The sequence below is a fragment of the Ylistrum balloti genome, unplaced genomic scaffold (genome assembly GCF_031769215.1).
Source record: "Ylistrum balloti isolate Yb309-2 unplaced genomic scaffold, AGI_CSIRO_Ybal_v1 Utg369922, whole genome shotgun sequence".
In the NCBI taxonomy this organism is placed as follows: domain Eukaryota; kingdom Metazoa; phylum Mollusca; class Bivalvia; order Pectinida; family Pectinidae; genus Ylistrum; species Ylistrum balloti.
In genome coordinates, this window is record NW_026782039.1 from 605,373 (window position 1) to 620,074 (window position 14,702).

At 32.8% G+C, this 14,702-nt stretch overlaps 2 protein-coding genes across 3 annotated transcripts in view; one reads left to right on the forward strand and one right to left on the reverse strand.

Annotated features, from left to right (window-relative positions):
- Positions 1-4,591: 4,591 nt before the first annotated feature.
- Positions 4,592-10,412, forward strand: LOC132546940 (THO complex subunit 3-like). Its single transcript, XM_060210669.1, has 6 exons — positions 4,592-4,768; positions 5,459-5,615; positions 6,903-7,107; positions 7,559-7,720; positions 8,017-8,117; positions 8,430-10,412. The coding sequence occupies exons 1-6, from the start codon at positions 4,592-4,594 to the stop codon at positions 8,585-8,587; spliced, it is 960 nt and encodes a 319-aa protein (XP_060066652.1). The 3' UTR covers positions 8,588-10,412.
- A 1,854-nt stretch (positions 10,413-12,266) lies between these two features.
- Positions 12,267-14,702, reverse strand: part of LOC132546945 (nuclear anchorage protein 1-like) — a 113,941-nt gene continuing 111,505 nt past the window's right edge. For both annotated transcript variants that reach the window (XM_060210675.1, XM_060210674.1), the window contains 2 exons: positions 14,300-14,371; positions 12,267-13,906 (listed from right to left, as the gene is read on the reverse strand). In XM_060210675.1, coding sequence (XP_060066658.1) covers positions 13,841-13,906; positions 14,300-14,371 — 138 coding nt within the window. In that variant the 3' untranslated portion in view covers positions 12,267-13,840. The remainder of the gene's footprint in view (positions 13,907-14,299; positions 14,372-14,702) is intronic.

Here is a 14,702-nt window from a genome sequence, read left to right on the forward strand (position 1 = left end):
AAATTAATGGAGATGTCTATAAAACAAGTAAGGATGAAATCAACACATGGAATCCATCCAGAGTTCTTACTTTTGTGCAATACTTGTGAGAGTTTTGAGTTCATGATAGACTCTCCCTGTGTATTAATGAAAAAATCAATTCTGTACAAAATCTAATTGATTTACAGTATGTACGATAGCAGAGGGTAAAACAGACTTATCTAAGTATATCATTATGTTATATTGTTAGTGATGTTACAAATATATTGGTAAACTAATTAAAGTTGTTAATGTTGTGAGGTGATGTCTATGTCAGTATAACAATATATATATATTAGTCAGACATGTTTATGATAAAGGCCACTTATCATATTGATAAGAGTTATCACAATTGTCTAAGAAAAATCATCGATCTTAAATCCAATCTAATAATTGGGGCCAAGATCTCCCTGAGATCTCATGTTGCAATGATATTTTGATGTGATTAATTGATTACATAATGAGGAATAAGATCATGATATTGTCATGTGGACCTCAGCAGTGGTTACTCATTTGGTTGGAATGGACTTGTGACTTGTGACAATGGTTGTTTAAAGTTACAAAACTAGATTTGAAAAAACATATTATTCATGGAGCGTCAGATGTTTCAGTGTAATTTAGTTTTCACTGAAACCAATTAAAACGGAAAAACAGTAAATTTTTTTTGTATTTCTTTAATCATTGAAGAAACATTTTCTTCAATTAATCTTGTATTTCAAACTTCTTTTTTTTATTATTTGAGGACTTCAGATTTTAACATGGTTACTTTATTTGTTAAGCCATAATTTTTGATGACATCATATGATCTTCTGTTAAGAGGGACATCACATTGTTTGTGTACCCATGATGAGCCAACCATTTAAATAGATGAATTACTAATCACTGGATAAAACAATGAAGAGTCTGTCACTACTGACTGACTCGAGGGTTATATTTGGCTGTTGACCATATAAGTTGCCTGTGATAAAAAAAACTTTGGAGAGTTTTATATATTTTTCTACACTTTTCTTGCTGCTTATACTGTTTGTCCATAATTAAGTCATAATGACATTTTATAACATAATATCTATCAGCTTCATTGTTGAGTTTCCTTTCCACCTACCAGATCTAGTGTTGATATGCATTGTTATAACAGTTATGTGTTATCTGCAGGATCAGTTGATTCAATCATAAAAGTTCATATTTATATAAAGGACCAATAATTTTATCATTTTTGTTTATAACAACAATAAAAGTGTCAAATTCAACAGACATTAAACGAAGTGTAAATGAATGAATCATTGATTCAGTTGTCTCTTACAATGTATAGCATGATGTGAATATATACCTTAAAATGTAGTCTCAAATATTCACATATTGATTAAATTCTCATCTCCTCATTTTGTGTACCAATAAAGTGTATGTTTGGAAGTATGAATGGTGGCTCTAGTTTATACAAATAAGTTTCATTGTTGATATTTGTTAACTGCCATACGTGTCAGCTTAAATTAAGTTTTCACACAGCTGCAAGTGTCATGGCTGACTTTAATAAAAACCTATGTGTTCTTATCAGTTTGTGTACTGCCATTGCCAATATTTACAAAAGCCTGTTTGTTGATATTAGTTTATTCATGATTGTAGTGAACTGAAAACACCATTTTTACAATTTGAAAAATAATGTCAATCGATAAAATTAATACAGAAGTCTATTTCTGGTTTCACACATGGTTGTAAAGCATTCAGCAGCCATATGTATAGGTGTAATATAATTTATCGTTTACTTTACTTACATGTTTAATCATGTAGACAAATGAAAATCTAATGAAAATTACCTTTTACATGTTTACAGTTCGACCAATGAATATCTTAAAACTTTACCTATTAGAATTTTTTAATTTATCGTTAAAATCATTGACATTTAATGCATTAAAAATTTTCAATTCGGCAGAATAAAATTTTCCATTCATAAAGTAAAATTGCAGAAACTTTGAGTATATTATATATGCTTATCAATATCGTATGATTTTTATTTCACTTTTAAGATGTACATAACCATGTATTAACCAGAGAAACCAATTGAGGTCTGAGGTCAGAGGTCATTTATCAGATTACTTTTTGAAAATGGTCATTGTAACATACAGTAGTCTCATTACATTTCTTCACCTACTAATTAGCAATATTACAACCAAATGGTACAATGATGGGTTACCAGTGATAGTAAAATTAGGCCTGTAAATGTAACTGAACTCACTTCTTACATCACACTACATTTGTGTTTGTTTTTTCACTATTTTTATTAAAAGTTTGGATGAAACAGTTTAATCTCACCTTTTGAGTATTCCGGCATTTATCCTAATCAAATTAATTGCTGATTCAATTTTAACCTGTCTATTCTGATGACCTGTCCAGTCTGACCAAATCATTGGGCTCTATGGTATGTACACTTTATAATCTTTTGCACATCAGATATCTTATGTGTTTTGTTAAAATAGTATTCATTTGATACACCATTATGTTCTAGTTTATCAACTGGGATTTGGCATAGACCCTCATCCACTGAAAGGCTGAAAGACTGTAATAGTAAATGTAAAACCTGTTATATAAATAAACATGACCCTCACAATCAGTCCATACATGTATACTATGCCTAAAGAACATTATATCTCCAGAACACCAATGTTTATCAATTTAGACAATGCTGAGGGTTAGAAAGAATCACAATGGCGAAAAATCTGTAAACAACCAACCATTAGTTCTTCAGAGATAAACACAGACTAGGAGGGTTGGGGATCTGTTCCTGGTTAGTGGAGTTTTTATCAAATGACTGGCTTGTATTAGCATGTCATACAGTCATGTCATAAATAAGGCATGTGAGTTATGACGCTATTATGATGAGAAATAATTTTTTTTTTTAAAAACTGGACTCGGGAATATGCAGAAGTTGTCAAGCATCAAACAAGTTTTTAAAGAATGTTCGACTTTGGACTGGTGATACTTCTACAGTTCCATTTATACTGTTCAAGTTCACTGTTAAACTGTTGTTTGTGTATGACAGAAACTATTGGGTATATTCCTAGTCCTGGATAACATAGGATAAAACACCATTTATAATGTGTAGTGTGATGTTCTAGCACGTGATATTATGTCTTTCAGTTGTTTTTCTTACATGACGAGGTTAATTTATAACTTATATACAAGCTATTAATAAATAGACATGCCTTAATCAGACTGTTCTTGTTTGTTTGTTTGTGTTTTAGGTTTAATGGAATACTTTGACCGACATACCACTTACTGGTGCTTTGTTATTTTCTTTAGGTGAGCAATGCCTATTTCACTGTTATGAACCTGAAATGAAGGACAACTGTTTGATGAAATGAATAACTGTGACCTATATTCAATTCAAGTTAACTACCACAAATGTATTGAAATACTTAAACCAACTTACCTGCTTGTTTTTCTTTCTTTTTTTTTTTTTTTTTTAATATAAGGCTTCAGGCACATATAATGTTGATTATATTATCAGACATTCAAAGTTAAGATTGGCTATTTTAGTAAGAAATTCAAATTGTCAAATTTATTCAGATGAATATGTAACCCCTCTACTAAATGAACAACATTGACAAGTGTTAAAACTATTATTTAAAGATATAAAGAACTGGGGTGAAGAAAGAACATCTGTACATATTGGGACCTATGAAGAGAGCTTTTAAATGCTAATTCACCTACCCCAAAGGCAGGTGGTGTTGTGTCCATAGTCAGTATGCTGGAATGAGGGGATACTAAATTTGTTCAAAATGAATTAACTTGACCCACATTCAAGGTCACAAAGGTTAAATGTGCTACATTCTTTTTAGATGAATCTATAAGCAAGAAGCCCAGGGTCATATTTAGTTTACAGAATGGTCACCAAATTTATTCAAATAAATTACCTTAATTCATCCTCAAGGTCACCAAGGTCAAATGGGTAAATCTCTATAAACAACTTCCTTTCAATAAACACAAGGTCCAGAACAACTGATTTTGACCCAGTAGGAGTTGGGATAAATGACTACCAAGTTTGTTTAAAGGTATGGAGGTCAAATGTGTTAAATAATAACCCCAAGTCCAAGAGTTTCATAATTTCACATACAAATATTTACTGATAATTATGGGATATGATTCGGATGAACATAAATTTTACCAAAATTAACTCTTATAAGCAGGTGAGTGATGCAGACCCATTGAATTGTCATTTTCTGTTAACTTGCTAACCAATATCTGGTTACAGGCTACAGAAATCATTTGTGTCTTACGAATGTAATATTACTGTGACATACATATAAATGCAGAAATAGTTTTACATTGATAAACAGTTTTGATTGATAATTTCATAATTTTATTTTCAATTGATATTTTCAAAATCAAAACATTGTTTGAATGGGAAAAAATATATTAAGCATACACTCCATTTTTTAATAAACTTGCTAATTTTATATTGGCAGAATGACTCTGTTTTGACGTAGATAAAAAATGAAAGCGTGCATATGGTCACGAACTTATAACAAACATTTCCGGATCTTTTCCGTCCTCCGCTCTGCTTACTAGTTTTAACAAAATGTCGACTTACTTTGAAAACACGCGAAAATATTTTCAAAATAATAACAGAGTGAGAGAATCTCAAGCACACTCGGCCAAAGTTCACTCTGTAGCATGGAACTGTGATGGGAGACGACTTGCTTCTGGATCCTTCGATAAAACTGTCAATGTTTTTATGCTGGAGCGAGATAGATTGGTAAATTTCCCGGGAACAAATTTCTTCTTTGGTGCAAATAGACATCATGATTTGTACCGCAGGCAACTGGGTGTACAGAGCTTCATCAGAAGTGTGCGCCCTGTCTCTGATCACGAGACCAACAAAAATGTTTACACAGCAGTATTTTTATGTTAACACTGAATCTGAATCCATCGGTGTGTCTGTATATTGGGGGACGGGCATTGTTAACTTTGAATTTGTTCTATAGCGATGACGTTCACATTCACATAATAGTGTCTGATTAGGGATTGAAGGGTTGCTAATTGGAATTCGAGTGGGATCACTAAACTTGATCTAGACAAAATGTAGACAAAATAAAAACCAACAAAAATTACTTCCTGAACAAAAATACTGCATTTACTACGCTAGTGGATAACTTCATACCTTCTTTTGGTTCTGTAGGTAAAACACAATATTAAGTGAGGTTATTTTGAGATTTCGGAATTTATGACTTTGAACATATCCTGTGTTTGGCAATTATTTGAATCAGTTATTTTTCAATTGTAAACATATTACTGGGACATTGTCCTTTTCATTTACCATTGTTTGAAGGAGCATGTATTTATCTTTAACACAATATAATATAGAGATGAACAATACCTTCTATCACAGAGGTGAAGGTGTGATCCATGGACCTTTATCTGAATCCTGAAAATTTATTTATACCAGGTAAAAGACTTGACATTTCGTGGCCATGGCGACAGTGTAGATCAGCTTTGTTGGCACCCAAAACATCCAGACCACCTTGTCACTGCAAGTGGAGACAAAACTGTTAGAATCTGGGATGCAAGAACCAACAAGTCTGTAGCAACAGTCAACACGAAAGGTATTAATTTTAGACATAAAACACCAGAATTATGGTGAATGCTAAGTGTATATTTCAAGGAAAGAAATTCACCCCAGGACACATAGTGAACAGTTTTTCTTACTTTGTTAGGGTACAAGATGAATAAGGTCAAGTTTCACCCCTCAAAGGTATCTTGTCTTAATTTACTTAGTTGACAGTTCCTGTACAAATACACATAACGTGCCTAATTATCCCTTTGACATTAGAGCTGGCAGGGATTTGTTGATTCCAATGTCAATCTAACCTGTATCAAGAGCAATAAGATGTCAAGTTTTTAAGTTGCATGTAAAATTTGGAATACAGGTAAACAAAGTCTTTACCAAGTTACAAAGTAGATATAACCTTACAATGATATTGGTGATTTTGAACATATGATCACCTGATACACACTGTAAAAAGTGTGAGCTCTACCGATTACCTCTATTTACCTGATAATAAGTCCATATGTGATGACAAGCCTACCCATAATTATGGCTGTTCAGTAGAGTTATGGACAAATACTTTCCACTTCCTGTAAAGTCATTGATTTTTTTGTAGGGGGATTTAATTTCATAGATTTTGTGGGCACTCTCATTCCACAAAGTCAAATGGCCACAGATTATCAAATAAAGCCTTATTGAACAATATTTGTCAAAAAAATCAAATGTCCAGGGGAAAGTTATTTTTTGAAAAACCATTAAAGTATATAAAGTCGTTCCACTGCCTTTGAGTTGGAATCAGTATTTTGGCCACCTTTATTTTCTCAGTTAATGTGGGATAAATATGGTCATATCAATATAGATATTGAAAGCTATTATATGGTAATGTTTAAACAAGATCATGACTTGAGGCTAGTCTAGAAAAAGCATTTACTGAACACCAGGCGTCCAAATAATTCACTTCTATCCAAGGACTTTTCTATTAAAACATTAACTTAACACCAGGACTCAAAAATAATTAACATTTTTCTATGGGCAATTCCAGTAAAATATTTACTTAACCCCAAGACTCCAACTAAATCTATCCATGGTTCGATTACCTGTTCATTGCTTCTAAGCAAATGACTGATAAAATTCAATGAGTGGCACCCAGTAACAAAACCTGGAATTCTCTGTAGGAATACATGTTTTACTGGAATATCACTCTGTGAAAGAAAAGCATAGATGTCAGTGTTCTGAAAAAAAAAAAGAAAACGAAACAAATTGGAATAGTGAGACTCATTTAATGTTTACAATCAGTTAGAGTTAAGTAAAGGTATTCACTGTTATATGTTGTGATGTCTTCAAGGAGAGAACATCAACATTTGTTGGTCCCCCGATGGAAGTACCATAGCTGTGGGCAACAAAGACGATCTCATCACATTTATTGACATCAGAAGTCACAGGTCCAAGGCTGAAGAGCAGTTTAAGTTTGAGGTTAATGAAATTTCCTGGAACAACGAAGGCGATTTGTTCTTCCTGACCAGCGGGCAAGGCAGTATACACATTCTAAGGTACACTATACTTTATAATACAAAGTATTCATAACATTTTTCAATGTTGCCTAATTGTTACTGTTTTTCTAGTAAGATTGAATGTTGAACTGGCTATTTTTTTATTGAGAAAGGAATATGTCATTTAATTTCTTGTTTTCTAGTGGCAAAATTATGGCTTAACAAAAGTTACATATTACACTTTAAACGCCTAATGGTGAATGTTTTGCACGGCAAAATAAACTTGTTTTATGGTATAATAAACTTCAACGAATCTTATGAATCTAGTGCTTTTTCGCTCAGCCACCCAGATTTTTTTACAAAACTTGTACATGAAAACCTCCGCTTGGATGGTGAGAACCACACTTATTGAATGACTCTGATACCATAAATCTGCTAGATTTGACTTTACAGTACATGCTTGTTTGTAATCTGTTTTGTAATTAATCATGTGACCTGGATATTTTAACAGTTACCCAGAGTTAAAGCTGCAGTACTCACTGACAGCCCACCCAGCCAACTGTATTTGTATAGAGTTTGACCCGGTGGGAAAATACTTTGCGACAGGCAGTGCTGATGCCCTGGTCAGTCTCTGGGACACCAATGAGCTAGTGTGTGTACGCACATTCTCAAGGTCAGTGTGGTAGAGATAAACACAATAACACATTCATTTAACAGGTGATTATTCTATTTCACTGTCTGTTTATATTTCATTTTGAAATCTGTTTTGATAGTCTTACTAGAGGTTTTACTTAAAGAAACATGGAATGTTAGTTCATGTTTCAACTTTACTTTTATCCAATGAATTGATTTTAATAGAAAAAAATATTTTGATATTTTAAGATTAGAGGTATTTGTACCATGATGATTATGACGAGAAATGTTGGTCATCTGGTTTTAAAATGTAACCATTATCTGTTTGGTAAACAGACTGGATTGGCCCGTTCGGACCTTGAGCTTCAGCCATGATGGATGTCTGCTAGCGTCTGCATCTGAAGATCTTGTTATAGATATTGCTGAGGTAGAAAGTGGTATGTATGACCTACATTTCAGATGTGCGAGAATATACTTCCATTTACCTTGTTTTTTTTAATAAGTTTTTAATCATTGTAAGTTTTTCCCATGAAAATTTCAGTTGTCTTCAACATTTCAAATTAATAAATTCAAACAAAAACAAATTAAATTAATAAATAGATAGATGAAATAGATACATTGAACATCATTTTGTTTTCCAGTTTTTAATCTAAATGCATGATGAGTGGTTTCTTTGAGGCTTAATTTGATAACAATGAAAGCATGGCTCATGTGATTCAATGTTCACTTGTTTTGGTTCATCACAACAGGTGAAAAAATCACAGAGATTGCATGTGAGTCTCCGACATTTACTGTGGCCTGGCATCCTAAGCGATACTTACTGGCTTTTGCTTGTGACGACAAGTATGAAGGACATCGTGATGAACGAGGCAGCGTAAAAGTCTTTGGTATTCCTAGTGACCCCTGACCTCTGAATAATAGTGTCCAGATGACTACTGATGACTTCTTATGAAGGATGTGGTTATGGGATCAAATTACTGTTAATTATTGAATGAAGAATAGTCACTTGTCTTATGATCAGAGCTGGAACATGAACCGGAGATTGTCAACATTTCACGTGTCAACATGTTGTTTTGTCTTATCAGACAGATTTTAGGCTACACATGAAATTGTAAAGGTAAAATGTTTTTGATGAATGGTTCAAAATACAAAAGAATCAATTTCATAAAAACAGATGGTGAAATTTTTCTAATGTTGATATATCTGTAACAAATGTGAAACCTACAAGTCCAACAAGCTAAAACCTATGTGGCTTTTATTGGTCTGTTTTACCAGGGTTGTTTATTTATGAGACAAAAACAGACCTACAGAATTGATTTCACTTTTTGATGAGCCTTGACAAAGACTTTAGATCCTATATTAATATCTGTAAATTTGTCCTGATTTGTGCCTGATGGGTTGCATTTAAAATGTTTTTTCTCGTAAATGACAGCAGCCGGATTCTACCATTAGAGACAAGTAAGACTATAAACGTAGAACTGGGGAACAGGAAACTGATTTAAAAGACTTCTTGTGTTACGTATATGATAATGATATTGTTCCTGGTGCACTAGGGGTCTGTGTTATGGTTATAAACTAAATATCTTAGAGTATGAGGATATCAGATTTGACATTTGCTGGAGAGTTAGAGATTGAAGAGTTTTCTTAAAGTTGAATTACATAACACTAGACTGGAATATTTCTGATGTCTGTACAGTGTATATTTGTAACGCAACTGTAGAACTTATTTAAAAAAATGAGTCAAGTAAACTGAAACCCATAATGGTTGGCTATATATAGATCTATAAATGTATGGTTGATGATGTCGTTTGTGTATTAAGAGTTAGTAGGCTATATATAGATCTACAAATGTATGGTTGATGATGTCGTTTGTGTATTAAGAGTTAGTAGGCTATATATAGATCTACAAATGTATGGTTGATGATGTCGTTTGTGTAGTGAGAGTCAGTAGGCTATATATAGATCTATGAATGTATGGTTGATGATGTCGTTTGTGTAGTGAGAGTCAGTAGGCTATATATAGATCTATAAATGTATGGTTGATGATGTCGTTTGTGTACTGAGAGTCAGTAGGCTATATATAGATCTACAAATGTATGGTTGATGATGTCATTTGTGTAGTGAGAGTCAGTAGGCTATATATAGATCTATAAATGTATGGTTGATGATGTCGTTTGTGTAGTGAGTCAGTAGGCTATATATAGATCTACAAATGTATGGTTGATGATGTCATTTGTGTACTAAGAGTCAGTAGGCTATATATAGATCTATAAATGTATGGTTGATGATGTCGTTTGTGTAGTGAGTCAGTAGGCTATATATAGATCTACAAATGTATGGTTGATGATGTCGTTTGTGTAGTGAGAGTCAGTAGGCTATATATAGATCTATAAATGTATGGTTGATGATGTCATTTGTGTACTGAGAGTCAGTAGGCTATATATAGATCTATAAATGTATGGTTGATGATGTCATTTGTGTACTGAGAGTCAGTAGGCTATATATAGATCTATAAATGTATGGTTGATGATGTTGTTCGTGTACTAAGAGTCAGCCCCCTACTTCATTTTTGCATAATCATCCATTAAATTTTGAAGTGGTAAGCTAATAGCAGTTTATGAAAATAAGCCCTCCCTAATCATTAATGAGGGATGTGGCTAATATGAAGATAACTACGGTAGTATGAAACACGTTTTGTTTCATGTGGATATGATGTGCGTGTGATTCTGTGTTTGTACATCAGTCTGAACTTGTTCAGAACTATGTTTTTACCAATAAATGTACTATTTCAGTAAAAAGTGTTACTTGCAATTGCCTTATTATTGTAGTAAGACTCTGATCATAGCCTCAGTCTTATGTCTCTCAAATTTCACAGATGATCTAAATAGTGCTTTCCTGAGACAAATCACATATATATATATATATATATCTACTGGCAGAGTAAGTAACAAAAGTAGAGTAGACAACCAATTAGGAGTTTCAGAGATGGTAGAGCAGTAATTCATCATTTGAAAGGTATATGTGTTAAAGAAACAAGAGATTAGCACATCAACCTCATCGTCAGAATAGCAAGATCATTACAGAGCCAAAATATCTTTGAAATCAGTATTGATATCAGTGATTGCACTTCATGAATATTGCACTTCATTAATATTGATATCAATTATTGCACTTCATGAATGTTGATATCAATGATTGCACTTCATGAATATTGATATCAGCGATTGCACTTCATGAATATTGATATCAGCGATTGCACTTCATGAATATTGATATCAGTGATTGCACTTCATGAATATTGATATCAGTGATTGCACTTCATGAATACCCTATTGATATCAGTGATTGCACTTCATGAATACCCTATTGATATCAGTGATTGCACTTCATGAATATTGATATCAGTGATTGCACTTCATGAATATTGATATCAGTAATTGCACTTCATGAATATTGATATCAATGATTGCACTTCATGAATATTGATACCAGCGATTGCACTTCATGAATATTGATATCATTGATTGCACTTCATAAATATTGATATCAGTGATTGCACTTCATGAATATTGATATCAGCGATTGCACTTCATGAATATTGATATCAATGATTGCACTTCATGAATATTGATATCAGCAATTGCACTTCATGAATATTGATATCAGTGATTGCACTTCATGAATATTGATATCAGTGATTGCACTTCATGAATATTGATATCAGTAATTGCACTTCATGAATATTGATATCAGTGATTGCACTTCATGAATATTGATATCAATGATTGCACTTCATGAATATTGCACTTCATGAATATTGATATCAGTGATTGCACTTCATGAATATTGATATCATTGATTGCACTTCATGAATATTGATATCAGTGATTGCACTTCATGAATATTGATATCAGTGATTGCACTTCATGAATACCCTATTGATATCAGTGATTGCACTTCATGAATATTGATATCAGTGATTGCACTGTATGAATATTGATATCATTGATCGCACTGTATGAATATTGATATCATTGATCGCACTTTATGAATATTGATATCATTGATCGCACTGTATGAATATTGATATCATTGATTGCACTTTATGAATATTGATAATATCAATAATGTGAGAACACTTCATGATTATTGTTTGGCAGACTTACTCCTTGAACATAATTGTTTGAGACATTATATTAGAATTTGTCATCTAACGGAGTGTGATGTCCTGTCAGGTATGTGCCCTCAATAATATTTATTCAGTGTTGTAGCAGTGTAAAGTCAGCTTCATCTCGACACCATCACATGGAGACTTACATTAAGTTATGTACAAGGTAAATGCTTCTTTTGAGTGCACATGTTTTTGGAAAGCTGTGATAAGTTCATGTAAGCCACCTTGTGATAGCACGGAGATGAAGCCGACTGATATTAGCCATCCTTAGAAAACCTTAGATGTTTTGGACATTAAACAATTTAAAACTTAAGGCTTTCAGCAACACTTTTCTATATACAAGTACTTAATTACAGAGTCAATTTACATGTACTCATGCAGCTTCAATCTCGCAAAGATACAGAACAAAGAAAGGTTTTATATTATCAGACAGTTTAATGTGTCATTACAGGTTTTTGTCAATAACTTGTACAAAAATATAAATAACAAACATAAATCATACTTTAGAATTCGTAAATTAATAAAGAATTGAATTCGATGGACTTGATAAAATTTAAATGCATCCTAGAATTTGTACTATATTTGCACTTGCTATTGCTGTGTAACTCACCAGGTTAGAATATCATTATGTAATATAAAGTGAAAGTTGATGGATAAATTGAAGAGAAACAAAAGACAGATAACATGTGATTACTTCAAATCAAGTTGAAAGAAACAATTAACTGTAGTATCTAATGACTGATTCTTACATATTGTAATACATCGAAAACGAACTTCTTTAATTCATGCGAAATAACAAACTTCATAACAATGAAGATATAACAAAAAGATGTTAAACCAATGACTCATATTTCTCTATATCTGACTAATAGATGTACTTATCAAACACTGAACTGATCTTACACTAACAGGAAGTCAAAAAACTCCATTACTGGCAGATTAAACTGGTGATTTCAAACAATATCGTATTAACAGTACAACAACAGTCCCAATAACTTAACAACTACTGATCATGGGATCGTAGCATGACCTTGACCTTTGTTCATTAATGACAAATTAATTTTAACACAGTATTTTAAATGACATCCTTAAACAAAAGTTTCAGAGTTACCTCCTCTTGATTTCTATACACTGTACAAGGTATTTAAGTGGGATGCCAGCAATATGACAGCAAGTGAAAACACATGATCACATGTGAGTATGTCGTAGGATCTACAAAGCTGTGTCAGCAAAAGATTTCAGAAGTCGCCTCAACTCAAACTCCAGTAGTAGCAAACAAAGGAAAAGTCCGAAGACTTCTGACACAATTCTCTAGACTTTTCATAGAAGTAACATTATAGTGAAGCTTAAGCCTGGATTTAAGGTAGACTTCTGAAATGTTTGTGAAACAGGAGAGATTTACAATCATAAATAAAGGTCACAATGTGGTTAATACAATAGAGCTGTTGCTTTTATCATATCTTGAAACTGGTTCTATACTTTGGCAAACAATTAGTTCATATAGCTGTCAAATACATGTTTGACTACGATAGGTTTAGTTTAAATAACTTCCATTTCCTAGCAATATAACACATTAGACCTGTAACTAGGTAATGCTTGTGCAAATAACTTAAGGTGAGCAACTGTACAAAATTTCTTCTTTGATGAAAACCTTAAAGTCTTTAACTTATGCTGCAAGGAGTTGGGAGATAAATAAAAACAACACGTCCATGCTAACACAAATTATATGTACTACGTTAAATATTGCATAAAAATGTGCCTAGATTAAAGATGATAAATACAATTACCTTTTGTGTTCATACACTAAGGTAACAGCGAAAATGTTACAACTAGTGAATATATGTTTACATAACTATTTATAGAAATTTTTCATTTTGCTATTTTTATAGGTGCTGCCCTTTGGGTCATTGCACCGAAATTTTCACATCATTAAAGTTAAATATCACAGCTATCTTCATATTTGCCAGTCTAAACTGGCGTTAATGCTGGTTACCGCTGGAGGGCGTGCTTTATCTCTAGCGTACTTCTGTATGCATTGGGAGACTTAGGCGACGACTGAAATTTAAAGTAAAAATATTATATTAAAGTAAAACATATATACAGAATACTAAAAAGTTGACTGAAATACAGATTAAGGTCTGAATTGTTTTTACACCTAATGCTGTTTTAGAAATGTTAAAAACTGGCAAAATGGTGTCGCATATTAACATGTCTCATAAAGACAGTGTTTCTACATACCATTCTCATTAAGAAAATAGGTTTGATCAAATGTTTACTAGTTACTATGGCTGGTATTATCATAGGTGATATACAGAAAAGGAGTTACATCTAACTGTCATGAACTGAGCATGAGACATAATAAAGACAATGTAATTTTGCTGTGTATTTTTAAACTTTCCTTACAAAGCTGACCATTACACTGGTAAGATACAATAATGAGTTACCTACCTTTATACCAGCGCTGTTAACTGGAATCTCCTCCATAAAGCTAGCGGGTACAAGTCCCCGACGGCCATTCATCTGAAGGACATGAAGGTTATTCTTCAATTTTGTTTTCAATATGAAATCTTAAATCTTACACGCGAACAAAATATCTATTACCTCGAAATTTTTTCTTCAGGTTGGAAATGTGTATTAAGAGACATTTTTAAAACTGGTTGTAATTAATAGAATCTTATATGGATCTGTTCTGTGAATAGGGATGTCTCAACCTTTTAATAGATTGGCTGGTCAGTCTGAGGCTTAGTGTGCTGACTAGCCAAACTCTTCACAAGGTAGGACCAGCCAAACTCTTACACAAGGTAGGATCAGCCAAACTCTTACCCAAGGTAGGACCAGCCAAACTCTTACA

Bases quoted from the DNA above. Each gene is read 5' to 3' on its own strand.
- LOC132546940 (XM_060210669.1), top strand. From the start codon at position 4,592: ATGTCGACTTACTTTGAAAACACGCGAAAATATTTTCAAAATAATAAC. The intron at 5,616-6,902 runs GTATTAATTTTA...GATGTCTTCAAG, and splicing joins AGCAACAGTCAACACGAAAG to GAGAGAACATCAACATTTGT. The intron at 7,721-8,016 runs GTCAGTGTGGTA...TTTGGTAAACAG, and splicing joins TGTGTACGCACATTCTCAAG to ACTGGATTGGCCCGTTCGGA.